Source organism: Pteronotus mesoamericanus, unplaced genomic scaffold (genome assembly GCF_021234165.1).
Source record: "Pteronotus mesoamericanus isolate MK-2021 breed Mesoamerican mustached bat unplaced genomic scaffold, CSHL_Meso_final scaffold_85, whole genome shotgun sequence".
Taxonomy (NCBI): Eukaryota; Metazoa; Chordata; class Mammalia; order Chiroptera; family Mormoopidae; genus Pteronotus; species Pteronotus mesoamericanus.
The window spans coordinates 76,548,765-76,575,374 of record NW_026555329.1 but is presented as its reverse complement, the minus strand read 5'-3'; the positions used below and the strand labels follow the sequence as shown (position 1 = coordinate 76,575,374).

The following is a 26,610-nucleotide window of genomic DNA, read 5'->3' as shown; positions in this document are numbered from 1 at the left end:
CATTTATTATACATACTGCTAGCTCAACTACTTGTAATCCATTTCCCTGCTGTATAGGGTATGCCGTTCTTAATTTACTCCATAAACCTGTTTTCCTTACACAGTTGTAGAATCTTTGTGCTTCTCCTTTTACCCATTTGTCTTAGCTCTTCCCTGTTGTTCACTGATATTGACTCAGAATGAGGAATGTCTACTAGAGACTTCCCTCTTGATGTACTTTTTTCACTTTCCTACTTAGTGCTTCATTGATTCAAGGCTAAAATCACCTCTTTCAATCTTAATTATTCCATTATCATGCCCAAATGCATTTCAGCTTCCTGAGAACTTCTGAAGAAATACTGTACTATCTCATGTAACTCCTGATATTCTTTGTTGTTGTGTAGTCTGTGGCATCTTCACTGGATGTAGCAAAGGGGGTTTTGAAGGCTGCTTCCTTACTCTCTAGGAGGTTAAGGAACTAGCTTGCAGTATTGAACTAATGTCTTAAGTAGTCATAGAATAACAAGATTTCTTTTCCATAAAAAGAAATCAGAAATTTCCCGCCACGGGCTCCGGGGTGGGCCTAGGGCCCCGGCCAGCTGTCTCTCATTGTGTCTTCCTTGGAGTCGGAAAAGATAAGATTTTTAAAGGCAAATAGATGAATTATTGGAGAATATCATTTATTGAATCAGTGTTTCTTGATGGTATTTTCCCATTGTCGTCTAATAGTGGCATAACCATACCCAAATTTTTGAAGACTGTTTTTCAGAGGTAAGGGTAGCATGTCTTTAACCTGTGCTCCTTTGGATAAGGAAAAGACGCTGTGAATGTTACATACAATAGGAGAAAATCGCTCATCTTTCTATCTCATTATAATGGCTGTCACTTTTATGAAGGTGTTTCCTTTATGTTTTAAGAGACTGAGGATTTGAATTTGAATATAACTTTTCCCAAATAATGGGAAAATTGACTTATGGTTTGACATTTGAATAGAATGTATGATTTTTGTAAATGGACTACTAGAAATGCGTGTATTTTAATTCCAATTTAAAAACACTGATTCTCAAGTAGTGAGGATACGAAGTCTAGGTAAGTTTAGTGCTCAGGCAGAGATGTCCAGTAACTAACACTTAGCCTTGGCCATTAGTAGCGTGCATTTCGTTTTTAGGTTCTATAAATAAGAAAGTGGTGTTTCTCAAACTAACTATGCAAATTGTTTTTTGAGTTGTTAGTTTACGTACATGGAAGTCTCACCAAGGCACATGAAATTAAACCGTGTTGTATAGCCCTGGCTTTCTCATGCACCTCTGGTAATGATCAGATCACGTGGCGGTACTCTAGAAGCGCTACGGAACTATTTTAATATAAGGTGGGAGTATTTTGTTTTACTTTCTAAAATTGTTACTTAAGAACTTTTAAGTGACTTCTCAGTAACATTGCTTTTAAAAAGATTTCTGATCAGTTCATAAGTGTACAGTTTATGAACCTAGATTCAATTCATAATCACGCTCACCTAGAATGCCCCTTGGGTCTGACAGTGCCTCTGGTTCAGTTCTATTTCGGTGTCACAATCGCCACAGGTGGTTTGACTCTCCATTTAGAAGCGTCTGCGTTGATCTACCTGGTCTTCCTTTTGGCTGTGTCCCTTTCCCAGTTCTGCCCAGCCACACGCCACCAACTTTCAGATACGGTAAAATTAATTAGAGAAAATGGAAAGCCGGACTGTTAGAAATTGTGAAAACAGGTTTGCCACTGTGCCGCGCAGAGGCAGCTGCGCAAAATACAGTCACGCCTCGGTGCTCCTCAGCGTCAGACCTCATCAAACCCTGTTCTTGTTGCATTTTGATGAGAAAAAATATTTCAGCACGTGTCACGACGCGGCCCCACAAGAGAAGATGTGTCGTCCCTCGGCGGCGGTCAGTTTCAGCGCATCATGAGTTCCAGAGTACCGAGGCACCGCTGTATATAAAGCTCAGCTTCGTTTATGAATACAGTTCCTTAATTTTTTTTTAACAAATGCCTTGAGTATGGTACATTTTTAGGCTTAAGCATCAATGTGAATTAACATATGCTGAGGCATAAAGGCTTTGCTAAGGGAATTACAGATGGGCGGTTTCCCTTGACAGCCGAGGGACAGGCTCTGCGCTTTATATAAGTCCTTAAATGGCGTGGCTCCCCTTACCAGCGTCCCGCCCAGGGAGCGATGGGGCGCTCTCCTGAACATTCCTGAGTCCTCATACGTGCCTCTGTCGCAGTCCTTTCGAATGGGCTTCATTTTGTAGTGTGTATATTTTCCAAAGCCTGTTGGGTTTGAATTTGTTTAACATACTGAAGTCATTTAAAAGGGAGAGCCTGTGCCCTTACGTGTTAAGTGCCTCCCTCGCATGTGACTTCCTTGGCACCTGCCTGCCTGCCTGCCTCTCCTCAGTCACCTCGCTCTCTGTTCTCCAGAGCCTCTGGGGCTGCCTCTCTTCCCCTGTTCTTCCGGTTCGGGGGACCCCTGCTTACCGATCCCCCCTCACGGTCCTCACCTGTAGCCGCTGGGTGTAACCATCCTTTGTGCTTCTCTCGTAGAGCTTGAGAGAAACAATTCACCCTAATTTTCCTCCTTCCCCCCGTTAATATGTGATTTCCTGTCACCCGAAGTCTGCGGCTGCTCATTCTGACGTCCTAGTAGTTAGGCTGTGCTTCAGCGTCCCTGGAGGCAGGCATCCAATTCTAACGTGGGGACCAGAGCAGCACAGACGCCGCGGGTGCTGGGTACAAAGAAGATTTCGGTGAGCAAACGAGTTTGTGAACTGGACCCTCTATCTGCCCCTTTTGGAAATTCACTGTGCACACTATCATTTTAAGTAAGTCTGCCAAAACCCAAATTTTGTTTACCTTGGTATTTTTCAGGTGAATTTGTCCAAACAACACTATTCTTTACCCAACACCTACTGTAGTTTATTGGTTTCCAGCTGGATTAAAGTGTATTTGGATGTTGAGAAGCTTGTTTTACTGTTTTAAGAACTTTTCAGCACACTGTGGAAGTTTTCTCTTGTTTTAAAGGCTGATAAGAGAAAATAGTCCATATGACCTTGAAAATAGCCAACCATTTTAAAAAAGTACTTAACCGTATGCAGAACACTTTTATGTTCTTGCATAAAAGTACAACTTTTATCCATAAACTCATTGAACCCTTGCAAAAAACTTTATTAGGTGAGAACTCTAGCCGCATTTGAAGAGAACCGGGAGTGCGGAGCCGGTGCCTGGCCCAAGCTTGCTCAGCCGGAGGGGCTGACGCGCGGAGCCCGCCTGGCTTCCCAGCCGCCGGGCGTATCCTCTAGCTTAAGGGAGGGAATGGTCTCCAAGCACGGCCGCGAGGATCAGTCACACGCGGAGGAAATCCTTTTCTATTTCTATTCAGAGAAACTGAGCAGCAGTTCCCACGCAGGCCTCCTTCCGTGCTCCCCTCCTACCCACCCCCCCACCAAGTCCTTGCCCCCCAGGGCCGCTTGGTGGAGACCCCTGCTGGAGGCTGGTTCTCTCCTCGGGGTGTTCCTAGGGGTCATCAAGGGACAGCGCCCAGACAAAGCAGGTCTGAGGGTCATTACAGAGTAGCTTATTCAGGCATGTAGTTGAGGAAGAATCTTGTTAGCTCCTTGTTCTGTGGGTCTCCAGGGCGGTCCCCAAGTTGGGTGATTCACTAGGAGGACTCACAGGACGGGCAGAGAGCCCTCTCCGGGCTCTGGGGTATCGCAGCCGAAGGGCTCAAAGCAGAACCGGCAGAAGGGGGAAGGCTTTTGGGGCAGGCAGGGCCTGGAGAAAGCCTGTCACCAGTTCCAGGCGCCCTTTCCCGGGGCAGTCACACCGGACGTGCTTCATCAGATTGGGAGGACAAGAGTGAGGTGCTGTCACCAGGGAAGCTCATCGGAGACCCAGCACCCAAAATTGTACCGGGGGCTCGCCCATGCGAATAATTCCCCCACCTTCTGCATAGTGTGCACCGAAGTCCCAGACCACAAGCAGGTGCTTACAGATTGTTTGTACGAAGAACTAGGCACAGCGAGCCACTGTCAGCGTTTGGGGGAAGGTGGTGGTGGTGGTGATGGTGGTTTTTAATCAGCGTAGGGAACCATCTACCACTCAAGTTCCCAGATGCCAGCTGCGGGCCAGCCTTGCAAGCAGGCCTTTCTGAGGCTTGGGGTCTCAGGCCTGCGCTCTGGGTTTAACTCGTGGGCGCCCCTTTCCATGCAGAGCTCGAGCTCTGCTTTTAGTAAGGAAGCCAGCCTTTAAAAGCTTATGCTGTTCGAAAAAGACTTTCCACTTCAATTAATGAAGTGGTGACTGTCTTGTTTGAAAGGCTGTCCTTTTCCTTCAGTGCCACATTGAAAGGAAAGGCTCTCTTGCAACACCCAGGGCAGTGAAGATTACACTAGATTAGATTCTCTTTATGTTTGGGATTGAATGGAGAATTGCTACAAGGTTAAATTGTGTTTATTCTTTTCTTTTGTACACCATCTAAAAAACCAGGAAGACACAACTTGTTAGAGTTTAATCATGTGAAGTTCTTGCTGAAGAAATTGTTATTTGTAGGCTGTCATTTGATGATTTAAAAACATCTTTTTTAGTTTGAAAAGTAGAAATGTTTTTAGAAGGCTGGTAAATAAAACTGAAGGAGCAGCCTCCCACAGCGCGATGCGTACAATAATGAGAAAAGTGGGAAGTGGGCACTTTGTGGTGCCATCTCTGCAGGGTAAAGAGGATTTTCGTACCTTTGTCAGGAACACAGATCATTTAGATTCCAATTGGCTTTTTCTAAGTTTTCTCCCAGCAAATTTGAGAATGAGTTTGGGCAAACTTCAGATCCGTATCTTTGGTTACCCAGAGTATGTGTCGTTTTGCTTTACGCCTGCTGGGCTTTTAACCTGGCAGATGGTTTCTCATTACGGGGTTTGGTCAGCTCAGCTTAATGAAGGATTGTGGACATTCATTATTAAGGCTTTATTCAGTTTTTAGAAGACTCTTGAATATATTTCCCCAAAATAATTCAAACTATATGCTGTGCTTACATACAAGAAGAAAGGCAACTTCAGCAAGAAATAGAGGATAAAATGTGTGGGAGTCACATTTTTAAGATTCAGTAAAACTCTTATCATTGCCCATTTACAAAAAAAATCCATATCAATATTCTAATGTCATGGGATATTAAGTTATATTCCATGTTTCTCAGGGCCATGAAAGATGATCTTTGGTAGTTTTTATCGCTTCTTCTTTAACCTACTGATTGATACCTGTTTCCCTCGCAGACTGTCCATTTCTTTCATGCTGTTCTTTTGCTTCTATGTCCTCGGTTAGATGACTTACTTCTGGTCCCATCCCTGCTTCACATGATTCCAAAATTAGCTTAACTTTCTCTTTGCATCCACTCCAGTGGGAGACAGCTTCCCCTGAATGAAACCCATCTCTGTTATTAAGAGGCAATTGAATCAATTCACAATGAAAATTCAGGATCAATGATCTTTTCTACTGTTAGTTGTATTTTAAAAGGAGAAACTCTTCACCCTCATATATTACCAGTAGGAATATACATTTTTGTTGCCTTTCTAGAAAGCACTCTGGCAATATCTAGCAAGAATTTTTTTTAAATATGCTTATAATTTTCCCAGCAATTATATTTCTAGATACCAATTCTAAGGAATCAACCAGAAGGAAACAAACGTAGAGATATTGATCACAGTGCTATGTTTAATAGCAAAGAGAAAGTGAATCATGTCATGAACATGATGCTAAATGTAGAGCTAACGTAGTGAGCTGGGAAAGCAGCGAAAGCACTCGATTCTGGGGCCGGGAGAGCCCTGCGGCCTCCTGCGCCCTCCGTGCCCAGGGAGGCGGTGCGGGGCCGGGTGGGGCCGTGTCTGCCCGAGTGCTACAGGATTTTCAGGTATTGAGAACTGGAGAAAACAAACTACATGAAAGTCCAGTATAAACTGCAAAGGCACTCCTCTCTTGCACCTCCCGGAGTACTCCAAGTTTAATTAAGGGGCTTGAGAACAAAGCACGCCCGGTTGGGAGTGTGGGCTTCGGATCGCACGCAGTGTCCTTGTCAGCTGCGTTACTTCGAGCGAGTTATTCCATCTGCCAGTGTGAAGTGCGGTAATTACATTTCCCTGATACAGCGATTGTGGTGGAATTCAAGAGCATAATTCATATAAAGTGACTGCTTAATGTTATTAATTTAGTGAGGAAGATAATTGTCAAGAGATCATAACTTTAAGGCTCTAATTTTAAGATTAGATACTTTTAACATCTGACATTTCAAAGAATTAGATTATGTGTTCTGGGAAAAATCTTAGTTTATTGAGAAGCACCTGATTATTTTACATCTATATACACATTGTATTGTGCTAGGTGAGAAGCTATGTGTAGGTCACTCCAAATAAGTTTTTAAAATTGGTGTGCATGGAACCTAAGAGGAAACAACACTTCTGAATTCTTAACCTCATAAATTCAGTCTAGAAAGTTCCAGTGGAAGTCTCAGAGCCCCATACAAACCTTGGCAGGATCGTTTGCACACAGCCTTTCTCATCCTGAGTAGCTGGGTGGGCACTGAGGGACTCAGCCCCGAATGAATGAGCTAATAGCACATCTGGGGGTGCTTTCACTGGACTTAACTCCGTGCCTCCTTTTTTTGAACGAGCGCAAGACTCTGAATACAGTGTATGAGATAACAATTGATACGTTGTTATCATTTTTTAAAGGATCTGCTTTATTTTTCATTAAAGAGTATCAGAAGACACAGTAGTGTAAGCTGATAGGTTTTATGCATGTTAAATGTAAAAACTTATTAACCTACATTAGTTAAATTATTGGCAAACAGTAAATTAAGTGACCAAGAATGACAGTCTAATTAATGGTTTTTGCTTTGGTCTTTTGAAATTAGGTTGATTATTGACACTCATTGCCTTGTAATAAATTTTTTTAGTTGTCAGTAAATTCAAAATACTTTTGTAAGCATCCATGCACAGTTCTTCGGAGCATATTAACACTGCTTTGTTTACCCTAATAAGCTCTGGTGTGGTGTGGTCCGACCACAATGCCCGAGGTTTCCAGAGGCTCCTCTGACGTGCGGAGCAGGTGAGGGTTGACCAGATGGGAATTTTTGCCCGTGGTGGCGGGGGGTGGCTGGGGTGTGTGTGTGTGTGTGTGTGTGTGTGTGCATGTGCATGATTTGTTCTACTTCTTTGGTTAATTTGCTCCCAGAGTGGTCAGTTTGCTGCTTTCTAGTTATCAGTCTCCTCCAAGCTGATGAGTTAATCATGTTGACAATTGGGTCAATTTTCCTTGCTTGTAACTTTCTAGATCTTTTAAATTTGTTTTCCTAGGCCTTAGAGCAGCTATCATTTTAATATGAACTCATGATGTTCCTTTGATGATTACGAACTATTTCAGTTTTTATTACATCATGATATGATCTCAACATTGCAAGGTTTTGTTCTTCAGTTACACTTCTGTTGAGAAGAAGCTAATATAATCCATCAGTAGTTTTCTTAATAGACATCTCTCATTGCAGTGTATTATAGATTTTAGAGAATGCAGCTTAGTCTCAAAGTCAAAATGGGGTTTCAGGTGCCCACAGTACCAATCAAATAGAAGACTGACTTTCTTTCAAGCACTTGCTGGATAGTGCAAAGTAGGGCTAGGAATTTCTCAGTATGGGAAAAAGAAGAAAAGGAATCTTCCTTTTGCCTTTCTCAAACACGTATTTATCTTTTATAATTCAGAGGTATCCAACCTTTTGGCATCTCTGCACCACACTAGAAGAAGAGGAGTTGTCTTGGTCACACATTAAGTACATTGTAACACATAGTCAAAAAAATCTCATCATGCTTTAAGTAAATTTACAATTTTGGGTTGGGCTACATTCACAGCCTGCATGTGGCCAGCGGGCCACAGGTTGGATACCCCTCTTTACTGATCATGATATTCATGTTTTTATTTTGCAGTGGACAATTTTATTAAAAAGTATCTACTAGATTCTTACATCGTATTATTTAACAAAGCAGTAGACACATAGTAAAGTGTCTAAAAAGTAGTTGACTGGGCCATGGGTAATTGATTTATAATAAAATTTCTATATGTCTCCTGCTTTTGATTTGTGATAAGGGAGACTGTGTTCAATTCAACACACTAGAAGAGAATTTTTAAACTAGTTGTTCTGACATACTCAGTTCTTGCTTTTCCCATTATGTGGGTATAGACAGGGAATGCAGTCGGTGTTGTGGTTCCTCCTATTCAAAAGGTTCTTTTCAGGTGTGAACAAAATCAGAACAACCTTGATATTGACATATACTAAAATTTGTGATGTCAATCCAAGTTTTTCCTTTTGAATTCTAGTATAAAACAAAATGTAATGTCAAAAAGTAGTAATCACCTTGAAAAATGTGGTTTATTCATAAAGAGAAGTTATTATTAGAATTGAGTTACGTAAATTTCTACTTTGTAATTACAAAAACTATATATGAAAAATACATAGTACAAGATTACGATACAAAATAGTAATTTATATCCTAAGTAATATATTTCGGGCAACTGAAAAAAGTCAAAGATAGTAGTAGTTGAAACAAAAGTTTCCATTTAAACATTAGTATCTTCAGACTACTTTATAGTTTTATAGTTAATGCTTTGGAAGGTTTCTGTATATTTTTAGGTAAAATATACATAAATCTATTAGGAAACTAAGAGTTTTTTATTAAAAAATTATATACTTCCTTAATTGGTCAAATCTCAGCTTTTATATCTTAAGGGTCCTTGGGTTATAAGGTGAGGTGCTTTGTGCCTTTGTTTTGCTTTGGGGGTTTTTTTTTGTTTGTTTTGTTTTTTCCTCAGGAAAAGCGTCAAGTCCAGTGAAATTTTTTACATTGCTCAGTGCTTCTGACTCCAGGAAGTTGAGTCTTATTCTACAGCATAAATCATTATAAATACATATGAATATACGGTAGGTGAGCATAGCTCGATACCGATTAGCCGGCGCTCCTCCAGCTTTCCTTGTCTGCAAGGTCTGGATAGCTCGCCCAGTTAGCGGGTATGTCTTCTCTTCGGGGTCTCAGCGTGGCTTCCGCAGGCCCAGGCAGCTGCTGCCCTTCTGTCTCACAGGCCTCCCCTCCAGGCGGCGGGAGCTCTCCTGCCATGGCTCTTAGAGCTCTTCCTACTTCCGGTGAATTCTGTGTCAGTCTGCGATGCGATTAGAGTCACTTAAACTCATAAAATTTCCCAGGAGCCATGGATGGCCAATGAACAGCCCAGTCTCTAGAAGTTCTTGGGGCACAGTCTGAATTTTCCAGAGCTGGTGACCCTTCTCCATGCCCTGACTTAAGCTTTTCCGTGTATCCATCTTAAATCGTTGAGGTAAAGTAAGATGTTACTGAGGTCTTGCTCATATGTTTCAAGTTACTTTATTTATAATATCATTTTTGTGGAACCAACTCTAGAGATGTTATAACCTTTTTCTGTTAGATAGCTAGGATTTGTTACCACTTCATGGGAGTAAAAAACTGCATTTCTAGATGTGACATTAATGCTGCTTACAACCTTGCTGTCCAGTCCATTAAATCTTAGCAAGCCAATTTAAATCTCTTGTTTTTATTTTCTTAATCTCCAAAATGGTATAGTGGGACCAGTTAACATGATTTCTTGGGTTCTCTTTCACTATAATTTTTCCTGTGGATCTTACGGATTCTGTGAAGATAACTTTAAGGTAGACAATGATCTATTAATCATCTCTTGTTTTGCTATTTCTATCTGCCTTTTTATTTCTATTCCCTTTTATTAGCGTGATGATTTCTATTATCAGCACTTAAAAGAAGACACTTCCCATTGTCATATATGCTATTCAGCAATGAGATGCCACACTCTACTATGGCTGGCCTACATTTTTCTTCCTCGAGAATATTATTTAAACATTCATTGAACACTTACTTTGTAGCAGACTGGTGTCAGTCAGTGCAAACAGTTATGGCTGAGCATCATTCCTGTCCTCAGGGAACTTTCACAAGGGCGACTTTTGCTCTGGTGACAGTCCAGTGTCCTCAGCCCCGATCCTGTTCTGGAGGCTCCGGAAGAGTCTCACATCTTCTTTTTTAGGAGTGTCGGCCTGAAGAGAAGCCGCTTCTTTATGCCCTTGCTTGGTGATTATAGTAAATTTCAATGTTCTTTTAGGGTGAGGAAAGGACATGTCGATGATCTTGTAAAGATGACATATACATCTTTTAGGGCATAATGTATTTCCAAATGATGAGAAATTAATTTTTTCATTGGTCGCTACATTGTAGGGTAGTCATAAAGGAAGAAAGCACAAGTTGAGCCTGGCACATTTAAAGAGACCTTGAAGTTAAAGAAGAACCTTTAAATCTACTGAGAATGGTTCTTGGAATAATTTATGGGGCAGTATGCGTGTTTTGTATCCTTGAAAACTCTTTGAATGGCAACTTTACACAGTAGATTATACTTCACTCCCCTTGCTCAGCTGTTTGTCAGAGCCCACAGGTCGTTCGCCCCTGAAGTGTGGCGCCTGGCACCCCGTCGTGCTCTGGCGCCCCATACCTTCCCCTGCGTAAGACGGGGAAGAAAGGCTTCCTTTAAAAACTGTTGGTTCTTCAGTCGTCTACGTTCACTGGTGCCAACAAGCTGGCACTTTTCGTGGCTTTATATCTATAAATATATTTCAGTGTTTCCCACTAGGTAAGGTATCTGTTGTAGAAGAGGCAAAGAACTTGTAAATTCACTTCATTATGTCCAAAAACTAACCCAAGAGATGCACCTACCGAGGCCGAGCTCTTGGCGCTGCCTCTTCAGCAGGAAAAGGGCATGTAAAGGGACTTCACAGGACACCAAACTTGGTTTTACCTAAAATGTACTTTTATCATTAGTTTAATGCTAATGCTAGTTTTTCCATTTATGTAAGTAAACTCAGGCTGCCTGCTTACAGAAATTCAAAGTCTCTTAGAAATAGTTTTAATTTAAGGTAATTTCACTGTGAATATATTTTATAATACTTGTACCATAGTATTCTTATATTCATCCTGAATGTCGTTAGAGCAGGGAATTTTAAAGACTGTTCACGTAGTCTAGTCTGCACTTTTCCTGGGTAAAACGATTGTCACAATCAGACCATCATTGTGCTATTCCGACACCATTCCTGAGCTGTCCTGTCACGTGAAATAAAAAAGATAATAGCAATGAGTCTAATGATCAAGGATCATACTGACATAATAGGACGTTTCTATTGGTGCCTTGTCTTTACTTTTATAGCTTCCGAGCTGTTCATAAGGATGACATCATTACTTATTCTCAACTTTTCTCTTTGGTGACACACAGGGATGCGAGCTTATTTCTACTCCTGACCAAGACAACACTGACTTCACCAAGTGCCTTGAGGTGCTGCAGAAGAAGATCGAGGAGAAAGGCCTGCAGGTGCGATACGGCCCTGTTTTGTGGTTAGAGTCCTATTAGCAAGTCTGCTAAAGACCTGTTTAAAGTTTTGACTCCTCTAAAACTTTCATTTCCTTTTTGAAATAAGAAATCGTTATTTAGTTTTGTGCCAGTTTTGGGATTCCCTGTCGTGGTTTTTCAGTATATTGGATAAGGCCGTGCTCGGCTGCCGAAACATGAGGGAGTGGCTCACGCCAGGTGTTACAGGTGTCAGCCCCTCACGGTGCTGAGGCTGAGGTCACGGCCCCCGGGTGAAGTGGACCCTGCACAACACAATCCAAACCAGCAGCTCATTTCTGCTTTAAAGTGAGAAACTGCTTTTCATCTGTAGTTGCTGAGCTGTGTGTTTCTTTTGCTTTATGTGTATTTAAACATTGTGTGGGCAAAAGAAACAAATATGGCCTAGGTTTGGCCCATACGTCGTCATTGCAAACCCTTATATAAACAAATAAAATAGTAAATTTTTTTTAAAATCAGAGAAGAGTCCGCTGCTTTTCAATTGTGGACTCTCAAAGGTATTCAATAGTGATTTTCACCTAGTGTTTAATCCCATTAATTAGCTAATACACAAGTTTGTGTTACACCTTACAGCGTGTTTTGGTACTTGTTCAAATGGTATGCAATATTTTTAAAGTCAGTGTTTACTGAGGGTCAGCAAAATGGAGTCTGAAGCAGTGAATAGTAATTGACTTCCTTTCCTGGCGGGGACAAGAACATAAGCCTAGACACGTGATCGCATGTATAATTTTAACTAAGAAAACTAGGAAAACGCCCTTGGATGTCAGAACACTTATGACAGTACGGGCGACAGGAGATGCATCTCGGTCTGACCTCAGCCGTCAGATGCGGCGGGGCCGCCTTCAGACACAGCCCGGTCCCATCTCACGCCTGCTTCCTCCGTGGTCTTGGTGCCGCTCCGGACGCTTTGTCCTTGGTCTGGTTTCTCTCATCGTCTCCAACAGCCGCCTGTAGCAGCATTTTACCCCTTCGCATTCCGGGGGGTGAAGGGCTGACCACTCTTGGTTTGGGCGAAGGAGGATGCGTATCTGGGTTGTCTCAGGCTGGAGTGGGCAGCGGGCACCATCTCTGTCTCGCGCGCTCGGACCGCGTGGCTAACACCCCTGCGGCAGGACAGACAGGTGCTGGAGAGGCAACCCCAGGGGACACCCACTGCCTTGCAAAGGTTCGTCAGAGATGTACTCTAGCTTCTAGTTACTAAGTCGATGCGGTAGATCCTTTTCTCCCTTTGAAGAAAGGCCTTATTAACTGTCATAAATGGCAAGTAGCTCATTGTGCAAACTCAACAAAAGTAATTGAGCAGACATTCTCATCTCTGTTGTAGCTTGAACTATACCATATGTATTGTGCTATTACCAGCAGTAAGTTGCTATAATTAAATATTTGTTTAATGAAAACAGAACACAGCCCATTAGGAGTTATCTGCTTCATCCAGATATAGCTGATTTTCTTTAGTTTCTTAGGGAAAAAAAATGAAAGTCTTCACAACAGTGTCAATTTCCCCAGGGATACCACCGAAGTTTCTGAAAGCCGGGAATGCAATTACAGGAGTCTCGTTTGTTGTGTTTAATTGATAGTATCCATAATACAGTGTGCAGTCATTGGATCTCAGAACAAATCAGCATATCTCAAATGGAACCAGACCAACTCCAGAGAGAGCCCCAAGCTGGGGAAGAGGGTAATCAGGTGCATGTGACCTGCCAGGCAAATCTGACAAAGTTGTGGCCGGTCTGGTGGGGAAGTCCGGAGCAAGAGGACCTGCTAGAGGACTCCTGCATTGGCGAGAAAGGGCCAGACTCCCGCTGTATAGCCACGGAGTGGAGGCAGCTGCGAGGAGTGTGGCCTTGGTGGCACGTTTTGCTGCATCCTTCAGGGTCATGGCAGCCAGCGCCCTCCCAGCCAGACAGCAGGCGCTCTTTGGGGACAGCGAGCGGCGTGCCCCTCCCACCCCCGGCTGCCGTAGGCCTTGCTTGGCATGCCTTGGGCCCAGGGCGGCTCCAGCCTCATGTTGTACTGCACTTTGTGTTCCTGAACTAGGCCGTGTTCTCTCTTCTGCCCGCCTTGAGGTGCCGTTGCCTATGTTGCCCCCTTGCCGAGAATATGTGAATATTTTCTGTATTTTCCTCCTCTTTGCCTAGACCGCGATGGTGGAGTCTATCTGACGTGCTAAATTAAGGCGGACTTTCCCTCACCGCCCCCCAGGTTAGGTCCCGCTGCTCTGTCTCTGTGTGCCCCTTTTGTCCTGTAAGGCACTTCGGACACTTCTGCTGATTTTGTTAATTGCTCCTTGTTGTGTCCTGAAGCCTTTCTCTCCCGCTAGACTGTGCAGCGCTTGGAGCCGGTGCCGGGTTTGTCTGGTTCACAATTAGACAGCAGCACTTGGCATGTAAGGCGTGCCCTGAGGATGCTGGGTCCGTGTGAGCACCATGGGAACAGGCGAGAGAGGAAAACGAAACACAGTTGTGCAAAGGCTTTTGAGAGAAACTGAGACGTAACGAACAAATAGCGGTTAGAAGGGAAGAGGGAGAAGTGTGTGCGGGGAGGACCACTGTGCACACAGGATGGATGGCGCCCCAGGGAGCCGGCGGCCGGTGTCTGAAGGGTTTGAGATGGAGGGCGAACAGTGTGATGGGTTTGGGGCTTTAAAAAGTGTAGTTGGGTAAACTGAACGGCACATTACTCACAGTGAAAACCTTCCCAGGTAGCTCCCATTCAGATTTCTGTTAAATCTGACCAAATAAAGTGTCTTGAGCATCCACCTGATTTAACATTTAACCTGGAAGAACAAGGTTGCAACACATTTCAGGTAGTAGTGGAGAAAAGCATGATTAGGAGTAGAAAGGGAATTAAGACCAGGTTTCTCTCCACACACCCCCACCCTCAGATGAGAGCCTCATGAGGGCCTTTAAAATTGTCTCCCTGCGTCCTCGTGACCTGTGTCCAGATATCCTTCACCCTCAGCCAAGCACTAAGTCTGATCAGATCACCGTGCATTTCGGCTTTTCCACTTATGTTATAAATAGGAATTTGTAATCAAAGCATCTATGTTTTATAGTAAAAGCTGATCTTATTAGCATATTCTCTACAATGCTAATTATAACAAATAAATTGAATTAAAGTAGCATTTAATATGTTAAGTAACTATACAGTGTAACATATTAGAATTTTATAGAATTTGGATTAGGACCTGTTCTCATCCGAGAGGAGTTTACTCTCCAGCACATGACATTATTTTTTTAAAAAATTTCCCTAAATTTTATTTATTTGTCTGTTTTAAACCTGCTCACCCCCAATATTTATTCATGGGCAAGAAGGTTCTCTGACACACGTGGCTTTGTGATGCTTTGTTTTCATGTTCCTCACTATGTCCTGATGCTGTGAAACACACCTGAGCCCGAAACCCGGCGGTTAGGGTGTCCCCAGTGCCAGTCTCCGTCGTGACGAGTGCGCCATGGCTCTTTATGCCATCGGCCATGTTTATTGGTAGAAACTGAGTGAAGTGTGTATTCTGTGTACTATCATTGCAACTTTTTGCCAAATCTATAATTATTCCAAAATAGAGTTTACTTGAAAAATAATGTTCACTGTTTGAAATGCTGTAACAGAATGAGGTAATCTTTTTGGTGACATGACTCATACTAATATAGGATAAAAAGGCAAGCACTTCTTGGCACTTGGGCAAATAGAGATATCTTTTTGTGGATTCTCTCACTTTAAAGCATGTTCTCAAAAAGTTCCAAATTTTGAGTCTCTGCTTCATGTTTATAAATGCGGTTCAAGCTTGATGGTGTTTGGACGACCAGATACTATCAACCTTCTCGGTTTCCCAAGGGAGCGAAGAACGGTGGGGCTTGATGAAGGATAGAACATAATTCTGTCAGTGCTGTGTGTGGAGGGAGCAGCCCTGTTCCTCCCTGCATCCCCCGCTTACCTGTCAGATCCTGTGGTCTCCATCACCACCCTTATTTCCTCCCCAGCTCTCACGCTGATATTCTGTCACTCCTGCCTTTATCTTGTTTCCCTGGGCTTCAGTTACTCTCTTTGCCATTAACTCCCTAATTTATACCTCTAATCTGAAACTCCAAAGCCATATTTCTACCTCTAACTGGAAAGCTAGAGGAACTTCATTTCAGGGTCTGAAACAAAATTCACCATCCTTCTCACAAAATCTCATTTTCTCGTTCTTTATTTTCCACGTTGTCCTGTGGCGCCGCCATCTATCCGCCTGGCGGAATCCCAGCAGTAACCTTATATTTCACCCTACCATCCCTTAACGGTTGGTTACAGGAGTTCCTCCGGTTCCGCAGGATCTCTGTGCCCACGCTGCTCTTCCTCATCTGACGGCTACTCTTTTCATCCAGACCTTTATCATTTTTACCTGGGTTATTTCATTAGCATTCTGTTTGCCCCCTTTATTCTCCAACGAAAATTCATATCCTTTATCTTAAGTGTGTATTGGCTTGAAATGGTTTCTTGTCTCTGAGTTATTTATTCAATAAGTATTAGTTCAATGAATAAGTGTATTTCCATCAGGGCAAATTTTAAAGGACATCATGGCAAACCTTAGCTGGCACGTAGACTCTTTGAAGAGATCTTCTTTGTAGCATTCGGGATGTCACATCAGTTCTCCTGTGACGTGGGTCTAGATGCTTTAGCGCCTTTGTTGTCTGTGCCAATTGTAAGAATGGATGTTTATTATTAAAAGCATTAGTCTCCAGTGCATTGTAATTAGAGGTTAGGTGTTCAAGTACTTGCGAGAGGTGTGGCACTCTTTCTAGCTGCATGACAGTAGACAGCTATTCAAGTTCTTTAGCTTCAGTTCAGCTTCAGTTTTCTCATATGTAAGTCAGAATAATAGTCTCTATATAGCAGCAAGTTATTGTTAATGTACTTGCTTCAGTGCCTGCCACATATAAAGTCCTCAATGGAAATGTAACAGTTGAAGGAGTATTAATAATCATATATTGTTTACACCTTAGCCCTTGTGATCTTGAACACATTTTATAGAATATATTTATATAATGTATTTATAAAATACTGTGATATTCTGATTTTATAATAAATGCCATGGAATAATGTGGTTTTAGAATCAGACAGTGTTTTTAGAAATCTCTTTAACTATTTAGTTCTACTTTATAGCTCAAGTTCATGAGCGCACCATAGCATTGTTTCTTTTGGATGTATTTTCATTTTAGAAGAATTCTCTTAATATTAGAAAGTTGAATTACACGGGGTGCTGCTTGCATGTTGAAGTGTTTGCTCGCAGAGGTTTCCAACTTTTCCTTTTCCTAAGGAGCAGTGAGAATAGTATCTATCCTTTTGGGACTAGGATCCAGTGAGGGGTGGGCTGTGCCACGCAGCTCACACTGTTTGCCCTTTGCCTCAGCGGAGAGAGGAGGCGGCGTGCCCACCTTTGCGGCCCGGAGACAGCGCGCCCCGGTGCTGCGGGGGTGCCTTGCTCCGCGCTAAGCTGGAAGTTCCGTGCGGAGTCCCCGGGCGGACTGCCTCCCCTTAGTGCGCTGCGGAAGCTCCGGGGGCTTTTTCCAGCCAGTTGGACGCGTTCAGACCGTCCCTGTTCTGTGAAGCCTTTGGGCTGCGGTTAGGAGGAGACTAAGTCCGTGGCCCCAGAGAGCACCCAGCCTCCCCGAGGCGGCAAACGCGCGGGGAACCGTGGCACCGCTTCAGACCACAGGTGCTTCACGCGCCTCTTCCGAGCAGATCAACATCCTGTGATAGGTTGTTGATATAGAACCCTCCTCTATGTTGCCTTTTAATTTGTCATTTCAGAAAGCAGAATAGTGTGGTTTTTTTAGATAATGAAACTACAGCTTGTATTGATGATCCCTTCTCCTACGTGTGCATTCGCGCTGTGGAGCAGATGCGGGCGAACCAAGTATCGGACGAGGAAGCAAAGAGGAGGGAGAGAGTCCCTGGCCTGGCGGAGCCAGCAGGCTGCTTCCGAGAGCATTTTGGAGGTGCCTTCAAAAGAGGAATTCACGGCTCTGTTTCTCCTTCTCAGAGGCCAGCAGTCTTTCTTAGAGCGCTGCACAAGAGAACATAGGTCCACCCAGTGTTTTCGCGTCACTCCCCCGCGTCGCTGCGGACACACAGAGGTTCCTGCCGCCCGGGCCGAGGCGGCCCCTCCGGCGCCCTCAGGCAGGAGCGCGCTTCCCTGGGCCCCGGGGTTTTGAGCTCCTGCATTGTGAAGATGCAGAAAGTGCAGACGGAGGAGGAAACAGTATCTTGAGGCCTTTTGTAAGAATAATACACATACAATAGAACAAGCTGAAAATGCTTAGTAGATTATAAAATTTCTTTTAATTTTGAGTGTCCCTTAGCAAGACATATTATATATAGCAGTACCTACATCCGTAATTGTGATTATCCACAATGCTAATAGCATCTGTATTTTAAAGAAATGCTTTGCTCATAGCTTAAGTCATGACTTAAATGATGTTACTGTTCATCATGAGGATGTACAGGTCAGATCAATGTGTTTTCAGTGGTATTTAATTAAGTACTCAGGAAGAGAACCATCTATATGTAGAAATATATTTTTGTGTGTCTTAGATATCTCAGAAAGTTCCATTTAGATCAGAGAAGATGGAATCTGGTAGTATTCCCTTTCCATCCTTTTGCTGCCTTAATAGCCAGAGGTGGAAGATGTCTTTCTCCTTCCATGACCCCTGTTTTCCCAGTGGACGTTCAGCGTAGCCTTCCCGGGTCAGAGTGCTGGTCCAGGACGGCAGGTGGCGCACTAAAGTGAAGATGCGTAGGGTAAAAATCAGGCGGTACCAGCTTCTCTCTGGGATGCACTCTGTGCCTGCCCCTCTCAATTTGAATGCATGTATGTAATTCCCAGTCTCGGCAGCTGGTTCAAGATATTTTGAAACACATTAGAAATGAGGCTACCTGAATTCAAAATAGATGGATTACATTTTAATTCTGTTTCCTCATCCATTTCTATTAGAGATTTTAGATGCCTACGAAATTGACCCTAAAGATTCTGATGTTTTTAAAGCACCCATATAAATAAAGGAAATTATTTCATAAAGATGAAATTATTATTGAACAAGTATTTCATCCCAGATTGCACTCAGTTTACACTGATGCTCATGAATATGGAATACATTTGCTTATAATTTTAAGGTGAACCTGAGGATGATGGGATGATCAGCTATTTTATACACATGTATTAGCTGAAGCAAACTTACTATGTAGCAAAAAAATAAGCTTTAAGTAATTACTGTCACTGCAGTAACAGTTTTAACATTCTCATTTGGCATTATAAAATGGTCCGGTGCATATCTAGAAACCAGAATGTTAATGACCAAGTGCAAAATTTGGAAGCAAAATGTTGTGTATTCTCCCAGAAGGTGGAAAGGGCGTAATTAACATAAACTATTTATATTGCTCCAGATTGCAAAATCTAAAGATTGTGCTACAGCAAGTCTGATAGCCACCTATTATAAACTGGTCAATAAAAAATGAAGAGAGTTTTATACCACTAAACTTTGGGAATATAATGCCCTCAACGAACTACAAAGAACTGAATCTAATCCATCCACACGTGGAGACCAAGAGTTTCATTTATCACTTTGGACAAGAATACACAGCAAAGACTTATTTTATGACCGAAGCAAAGCAAGAAATACTGTTGGGTGAAAACACACATGATGATGGGAGATAGGGCAGTTGCTATTAAAAAGTGATCGCACGTGCAGAAATACTCATCTTCTGGAGCAGTGCCTCTCTGACCAAAGTCAATATGTTCGCAAAAAGATTTGGAAAATTATTTGTTTCTTTTCCACTTGCTCAGTAATGGGAATGAATAAGAAAGAGGCTACATTCATGTTTTGGTACCTCATCACCCAGTTTCCACAGCGTGAGAAGAATATTGTTTAGTGCTCTAAACATCCTTCACATTCTAATTATTCAACTTTAGTAGGGACTTATGTGAAAGAATTTTTAGCCAGACTTAAAAATACTGGTCTTTTTTAGTAGGATTTTCAAAAAAGGCATTTTTGAATTTTTTATTTACCAAGCAGTCATTTAGCTTCTGTGGACAACAGTTATATAAAACAAATTTTGTTTTTAAACTCTACTTCCTAGTAGTTAATTGTTTCTAAATATGACATAAATTATTCTTTGGTTTTTTCATTTTGCCATAAATACCAACTGTGTTGAAGATGCTATGCTAGGTATTTGGGGTGTTCTAAATAACAGCTAATACATCTTTCCATTTTTTATGAACCCTGTAACTCAAAAGGAATACCTCTGAATTCCTTTTCTGTAGAAATATCTTTATATTCTGACAGTGTGAGAGGTTTGGAGACCGTAATCACCTGTAGTAGATTTATGATATTCATGTGATATATTTATATAGACTATGATTTTATGTAATCTCACTTATAAATATATTTCTGGTTTTTCTCTTTAAATAATGTTATTTTCATTAGAGATTATAGAGTAAAATCATGTACAGGAAAAAGAAAAAAACCCCACAAGTGTGTGTTTTATTTATTCTGTGCAACTCTCCCTGGTACTCACTTCCCAATAGAGAAATGTAAATACATGCAAATATGCCTTGCCATCACTTGCTGTATTTACATGGGAAGGAAAAATAACACATTTCCACATTTTTATGTATATCACACTGCTGCGTTGTTTATGTGGAAAAAATGTCCCACCCCAGGGATCTCATTGATATGGCTTGAGAATTTCCAGTCCAGTCAATCAGAGAAATATTAGTAGTCAGGACAGATCTGTGAGGAAAGACAGCACTGTTATTACCATCAGGCGGGAAATGTTTAACAAAAAAATGTAAAGACTTGCCCAGGGTAAATATTATAAATCACAGAAGGATTTCGTTATTCTGGGAATGAACTCAGTCAGGGTCCACAGCCAGGGTCCTGAAGTGGATCCTGAGGGTCAACGCAGAGTGACTCCTGCAGTGCGCACTCAGAGACCGAAGGAGAAGAGGTCACAGCGATCGTCGGTGTTAGGGAGGTTGTTTGGGGCGACGTGTGGAGAATCTTTATTCTCTAGATGAAGAATTTGAATTTTGATCTTCAGGTAACGGTAATCCATTAAAAAGTTTTGAATGCAAGGTCAGAAGGTAATGTAGCAAAATGGCATCATGGTTGTGTGCAAGCTGAATTAAAGGATGGAAATCTAAGGACAGTAATAAAAGGACCAATGACAGGCTTTTTTTTTTTTCCCTAGTTACAGGAGTCTTTGAAGAATTACTCTTTAGTCATCTTTCTCATCAAGAATTTGAGAAAGAAATAGGGCCCTTGAGCAATAAAGTGTATGTGTGGTGATGATTGGTCCTCTCGTTGGCCAGAGTGAAAGCATGAGACCTGTACCCATTCGTCTGGTCTGTGTATACCAACCACTCCGTTAAGGTGTAGTTGAAAAATGCAACCTGAATAAGGCGCCATTTCTTACTGTAAGAATTTGTGGCCATTGGAGTGGATGCCTTTGCTAAACAGGTTACCCTGTTGTCAGTGGTGCTTAAATTGAAGTCACATAGGACAGGTGAGGAGCCGCCTGGACTTGAACCTTCTCCACGCTAGGCTCCGGGTGTGCTCGTCGTGACTCAGCTGAATCTGGAAGAGAATAGGGGCAGGCCGGAGGGCGGGCAGTGTTTTATTCTGACTACTCAGTGCTGAAGATAAAACTCTTAGATTTGGGGTGTCAAAGGGCAGGTGACACTGAAAGTATCAACCTCATGCGCACACTTTGGCTAGTGCAGTATATACATGTTTCCTTTCACAAGCTAACGAGAGTGAACTGGTAGGGAGGAGCCACATGCACACTTTGTAGAGATGGGTCCCCTGTGTCTGTCCTGGCCTCCTGCACTGCAGACTGGCAGCCAGTGTGTCAGGGATGTCTGCCAGCAAGTTTTTTTCCTTCTGGACATGGAGGTTGGAGTCCCCTCAGCCGAGCTCTCTGCAAAGGCACAGGGACAGGCAGGCTCCCTCTGCCCCGTGAGGGCATCCGCCGCCTGGGCCTCTAAGCTGGACTTGTTGCAGGAGAACTGCGGCGGACTGCAGCCAGGAGTCCCGGCACGGAGCCTTACCTTGCGTCCCTCCCTCTTCTCTCAAATGCAGACAAGCCTGTATCCCCTGCTGACTTTTCAGGTATAAGTGTGTCTCTTCCTCCACTGTTTTTTAAAAACCTTTTCTGTAAAATAGTATGTTCAAAAACTAGTTGTATATAACATGGCTATGGCATTTCCTTTGTTTTCAGTAACTTATTTATTTTTATTAGATAATTTTTATTGTTACTCTGTTACATTTGTCTCAGTTGTTCCTGCTCTGCCCTCCTCCACCCATCGCAGCCTGCTGGCCGCTCCCTCAGGCAGCCTCCGCGCTGTTGTCCGTGTCTGTGGGCCATTCACACGTACTCTTCGTCTAGTCCCTTCTTCTGTCCGTCGTTATCCCCCTCCTGCCCGCTCTGTCCGTCTGTTCCCTGTTTCCATGCCTCTGCTTCTAGTTTGCTCATTAGTTTATTTCATTCATTAGATTCCTCTTATAGGTGAGAGCATGTGGTATTTGTCTTTCACCCCTTGGCTTATTTCGCATAGCATAATGCTCCTCAGTTCCACCCATGCTGTCCCAAAAGGTAGGAGTCCCTTCTTTCTTTCTGCTGTGTAGTTTTCCATTGCGTAAATGTGCCACAGTTTTTTGATCCAGTCATTTACTGATGGGCACTTAGGTTGCTTCCAGCACTTGGCTATAATAATAATAATAGTGCTACTGTGAACATTGGGGTGCATAGGTTCTTTTGAATTGGTGATTCGGGATTCTTAGGGTATATTCCCAGCAGCGGAATCGCTGGGTCAGAAGGCAGTTCCATTTTTAGTTTTTTAAGGAAATCCATACTGTTCTCCACAGTGGCTGCACCAGTCTGCAATTTCACCCGCAGCGTATGAGGGTTCCCTTTTCTCCCTATCCTCGCCAGCACTTCTTAATTGACATATATGTAATTTGACAGATTTGGATGAAACGCTCTATTCATACAAGCTCATCTTTCTTCAGGGGGTGGAGGCAAACATCCTTTGGCAATACCGTAGCAGCTCCACTCCCGACAAGCGAGGGGCGGGAAGGGGACGGCTGAGGCACCAGGGTGTGACAGCGGCGGGGTGCCCTGAGGACCACAGTGTGGTGCCCTGAGGACCGTGGCGTGTCTGCGCTGCGACGCGTCAGTACTGGAGGACTTCGGACTTCATTGTGTAGATCCTGGAAAGCCAGCACTAATTTTAAGCTGGACATTGGCATGGTCAGATGTGAGATGCAGAAAGCCCGTTCTCATAACCCAGTGCGAGGGTGCGTGGTCGTAGAAGGCCAGGCAGGGGGCCCGTGGGGTCATCCAGGAGAAGGGGCCTTGCCTGAGCGACGGCTGAGGAGGGGAGGTGGAGGAAGCATTATCCGAGAAAAGTTCCGAGTGTTCTTAGACTTCTCATCTGTGAACAGAAGCCTCATGATCTTGCCTATGCAAGAGGCGTTATTTATTTCTCACCCAAACAGGCTGGCCTTAAACTGGGACGCAGGATGCCTGGTGGGGAGTTAAATGGAATCCCGTGGGATTGTTTCCACCAGCTGTGCACATCCAGCAGCGGTTTTGTTCTGTGTCTGTCAGTGGTGTTTCGATACCATAGCATCTGAGGTCTCTAACTTCTCTGCTGTCTCATTCCCATCAGTCACAGGAATTATTTTATAGGCTTATTAACATATTTTTTATTGCTGATTTTTGTCGGTTTGTTTTTGCTCTGTCTTGATGCAGCTCTTCCCTTTGCCTCCTGCTTTGGGTCTTCTCTCTTCCAGTTGGAGCATCAGACACTTGAACCAAAGAATGGCATCATCCTCTTCATGCCTAACTGTAATACAGCATCGAGCTTGTTAAGGAGAATGTCTAAATTTTTTGAGACTCTAGCGTTTTGTTAGGTTGGCTATGTTAAGGTAAGTTGTAATTATCAAGCAGTAGGGTAAACAACATATCTTAGCTTACATGGCATAGTCCCAGTTCATGCCTGTATTCTTGGCATAATTATGTGCAGCGTCTCCATTTACTTTCCGAAGTAATGCAGTTTGTGTGTTAAATTGCATGGTCACGCTATCTTTCAGGAAGAGCCATGGAGAAACTATCCATTTGTGCATCTCCAGAATTCAATTTATGGAAAGTAAATGTAATTAAAATATGCTGACAGACACTGTCCCTATTGTAGACTTCATCCATACTATATCTATGTCTTTCTGAGGACACGTGGACAAAAATATGTCGTTTACCGAAAAGGTTTTTACAGCTATAGTAGAAAAATGAAATTGCTTCTCCTGTTGGAGTTATACATCCCTCAACCAGTCTTGTCATTATTCTGTTAAGAGAAATAATAACAGTCAAGTTTTCCACTTATTTTCTAAACAAATAGACACAATTGTTACTTAAGCTGTTAGGGTGAAAACCCAAGAACTTTACATGTTCTGTTAGAAATGAATCTTGGAAAATGTGAATAAATTTGGTTTATTTCCTGCCTTTAGAGGTTTTCAGAGGCACAGGGAGGTCATGTAACCTGTACAAGATCCCACGGCCGTCAGAGGTGTGTATACCACCCCGCAGTCAGACCTCCACGGTGCCAGTCCCGGGCACCGGTGTTCTTGCGAGACGCGGTGCGTGTGCAGAGCCAGATGCATCCCTCATTCCCACCCCTCCTCTCTGCTAACAACAACAACAACAAGATCCACAGAAAATACCGTGACTTGACTATAGAAAATGTGTAGAAATCAGTTGGAAATTAATTCTTTGGATTTTATATATTGTAGACTGGCATAGTAGGCGTGTGCTGGGTATTTTGGGGGCAGTGTGCACAAATTTATATTATTTAAAATATTTTATTTGTGGGACTACTAAGATTGTGACCTTTTCCGAATTACAGACTTTGAATCCTTGATGCATCACAACCAAAAGAAAATACTATGTTGGCCCCTGAGGCCAGCCTTTGTTCTCTAGAGAATGGAGGCTTACTAAGCAATAAACAGACTTGCCGTCCATTCTGTATGCCCTGCCTTTTAGTGCCCTCTGAAGTTCACGGTCCACCCTCCCCCAGAAACCCTCCCTAACTCTCCCTCCCTGAAATCCGTCCTGCCTTTACCCCCGACTCCAGCAGAAGCCGGGCTTCTCCTTAAGGACAGAGCAGTGCTGTTGTTTTGTTTGGTTCTTCCTCTCACTGCTTTCTCTAGAATGGGCTTGGGGAGTAAAGGTAGTGTCTTCACTGCTCTCTGCTGTGTCTCGACCCCACCGCTCTGTTATTCTCCGTTACCACTTAACTGCCTTTTCACATTCTAACAAATGTGATTGTTTCTTATTTTGATGAGTTGTGTATTTTCCTCCATTTCAAAGTCAACTCCAGGAAGGTTGGAATTTTTGTTGTCTTTACTGATCTATCCTAACTGTGTAGAATAGAATGTAACACTTGGTAAATGATCAATAAATACTACTGGGGTAACAAATGTGACATACATTATTCTTTTCAAATGCCACTGTTGGAACTCTTGCCAAGCAGGGAAGTGCTGTTTTCTTGGAATTAGATGATGTTAACTCAGCCTAATGATTAGCTTCCTGCTCTGTGGTTCTTTATTCAGTTTTTGCTGAGTTTTTATATGCTTAGAGGAAGCTCTGCACAGATGTGTTGTCTAGTGTATCGCGAGCAGTGCAGCTGACATCTGCGCCCCGTACGCCTGCTCTGGAAGGAGAGGTGCCGAGTGCATCAGCCGTTACGACAGCGTGTGCCTGTCGTGTGCTAGGAAAGATCATGTCACTTAACTCGGGGGTTCCGGACGAGGGGCAGGATGCAGGCATATGCAGACTCTCAGCAACACGGCCGAGGCAGGGAATTAAAGGGTCTTACTCTCACAGGTGCTAGAGAAGCAAGTTGTGCCCTGTGGGTCCACGTGGGAGGAGCGCCCAGGGAGCAGGCTCAGCGATGCGAGTGGGAAGCCGGGGAGAGCTAGGGCCCGTGGTGGGGCGCACGGCTGAAATCACGGGAGGATCTCACGGGTCTGTCCGCGGAGGGCGAGGCAGGGAGCCTGGCGGCCCGGCGCGCCTGGTCTCCCGGCCTCGGCTTGCACCCTGCGTGTGGGAATGTGGAGGCATCGGGAAAGTGCACATTTACACATTTACAGTGCGCTGGGTGGTGGTAAAGAGAAAAGCACGGGCTTTGGATCCACCTGGAGAGGGCACTCTGGCCCTGTGACGTCGTTGTCCGAAAGACGCCAATCCATTCTTGGAAAGCCTGTGCAGGCCCCCGGGGTGGTGTCCGCGTCCCTCTTCTGTCGCTGTGCTGCTCAGGTACTCCTCCCCCTCCCCCCAGCCGGAGCGGGGCACTGTGGCCAGTCCCAGGCTGCCACGCCCCGCCCACCTGCGGCTGGCCCCCACCCGTCCCCTGGGGGCTTTCATCAGTCTTGCTAAACACTTCCTGTGGGGAAAGTGAATAGTGAGGAGAAGTCATCTTGCTGCGTCTCTATTCTGAGAAATTCACGGTCCAGTTTACAGATACTGCCTATTCATCATGATATCCCAGGGTAGAAAATAGGGATTAAATTTCAGCCTTAAAGGTTAGAGATCGCTCCCAGCTTAGAGTGTAGTAATGAGAAGTTGAGCATCTGAAGCAGGGACTCCAGAACCTGCCTAGTGAATCAGCTATGTTAGCATCAGGCCTTGCTTCCCATGTGATGGCAGGATTCTGTGCCTTTTACTGGAGCCTTCGAGCTTTCTCCACTTTATAGTTCATGTGTAATTTCTTTTAATGTCTTTCTCTTCAGGTTAAAGCAAACTCTCCTTATTTCTGAGGCTCTGTGTAACCTCTCGGCTGTCACCGCCAGTCAGCAGTGGCTTTATTAATAAGGGCTCCTGGACACAGCTGGCTTGATTCCCCAAATAAAAGCTGTCTCCTTGGCCAGGCTGAGCCTAACTGCTTGCACATCACCCCTTCCCTCGGAACAGTAACCGATGCCCGGGTCTTCAGAGTGATACACGTTCAGAATAATACATGTTTGCCATGGTGCATGGCCTTGGCTGGCTCCAGGGCTGATTCTTAGACTTCTAGGAAGATCTCCAAAGATAGTATTAAGTCTTAGAGAT

At 43.5% G+C, this 26,610-nt stretch overlaps 1 protein-coding gene across 3 annotated transcripts in view; it reads left to right on the top strand.

Moving 5' to 3' along the window:
* Positions 1-26,610, top strand: part of TPK1 (thiamin pyrophosphokinase 1) — a 252,420-nt gene that overhangs the window by 108,532 nt on the left and 117,278 nt on the right. For all 3 annotated transcript variants that reach the window (XM_054564431.1, XM_054564429.1, XM_054564430.1), the window contains exon 6: positions 11,338-11,433. In XM_054564431.1, the coding sequence (XP_054420406.1) occupies positions 11,338-11,433 (96 nt within the window). The remainder of the gene's footprint in view (positions 1-11,337; positions 11,434-26,610) is intronic.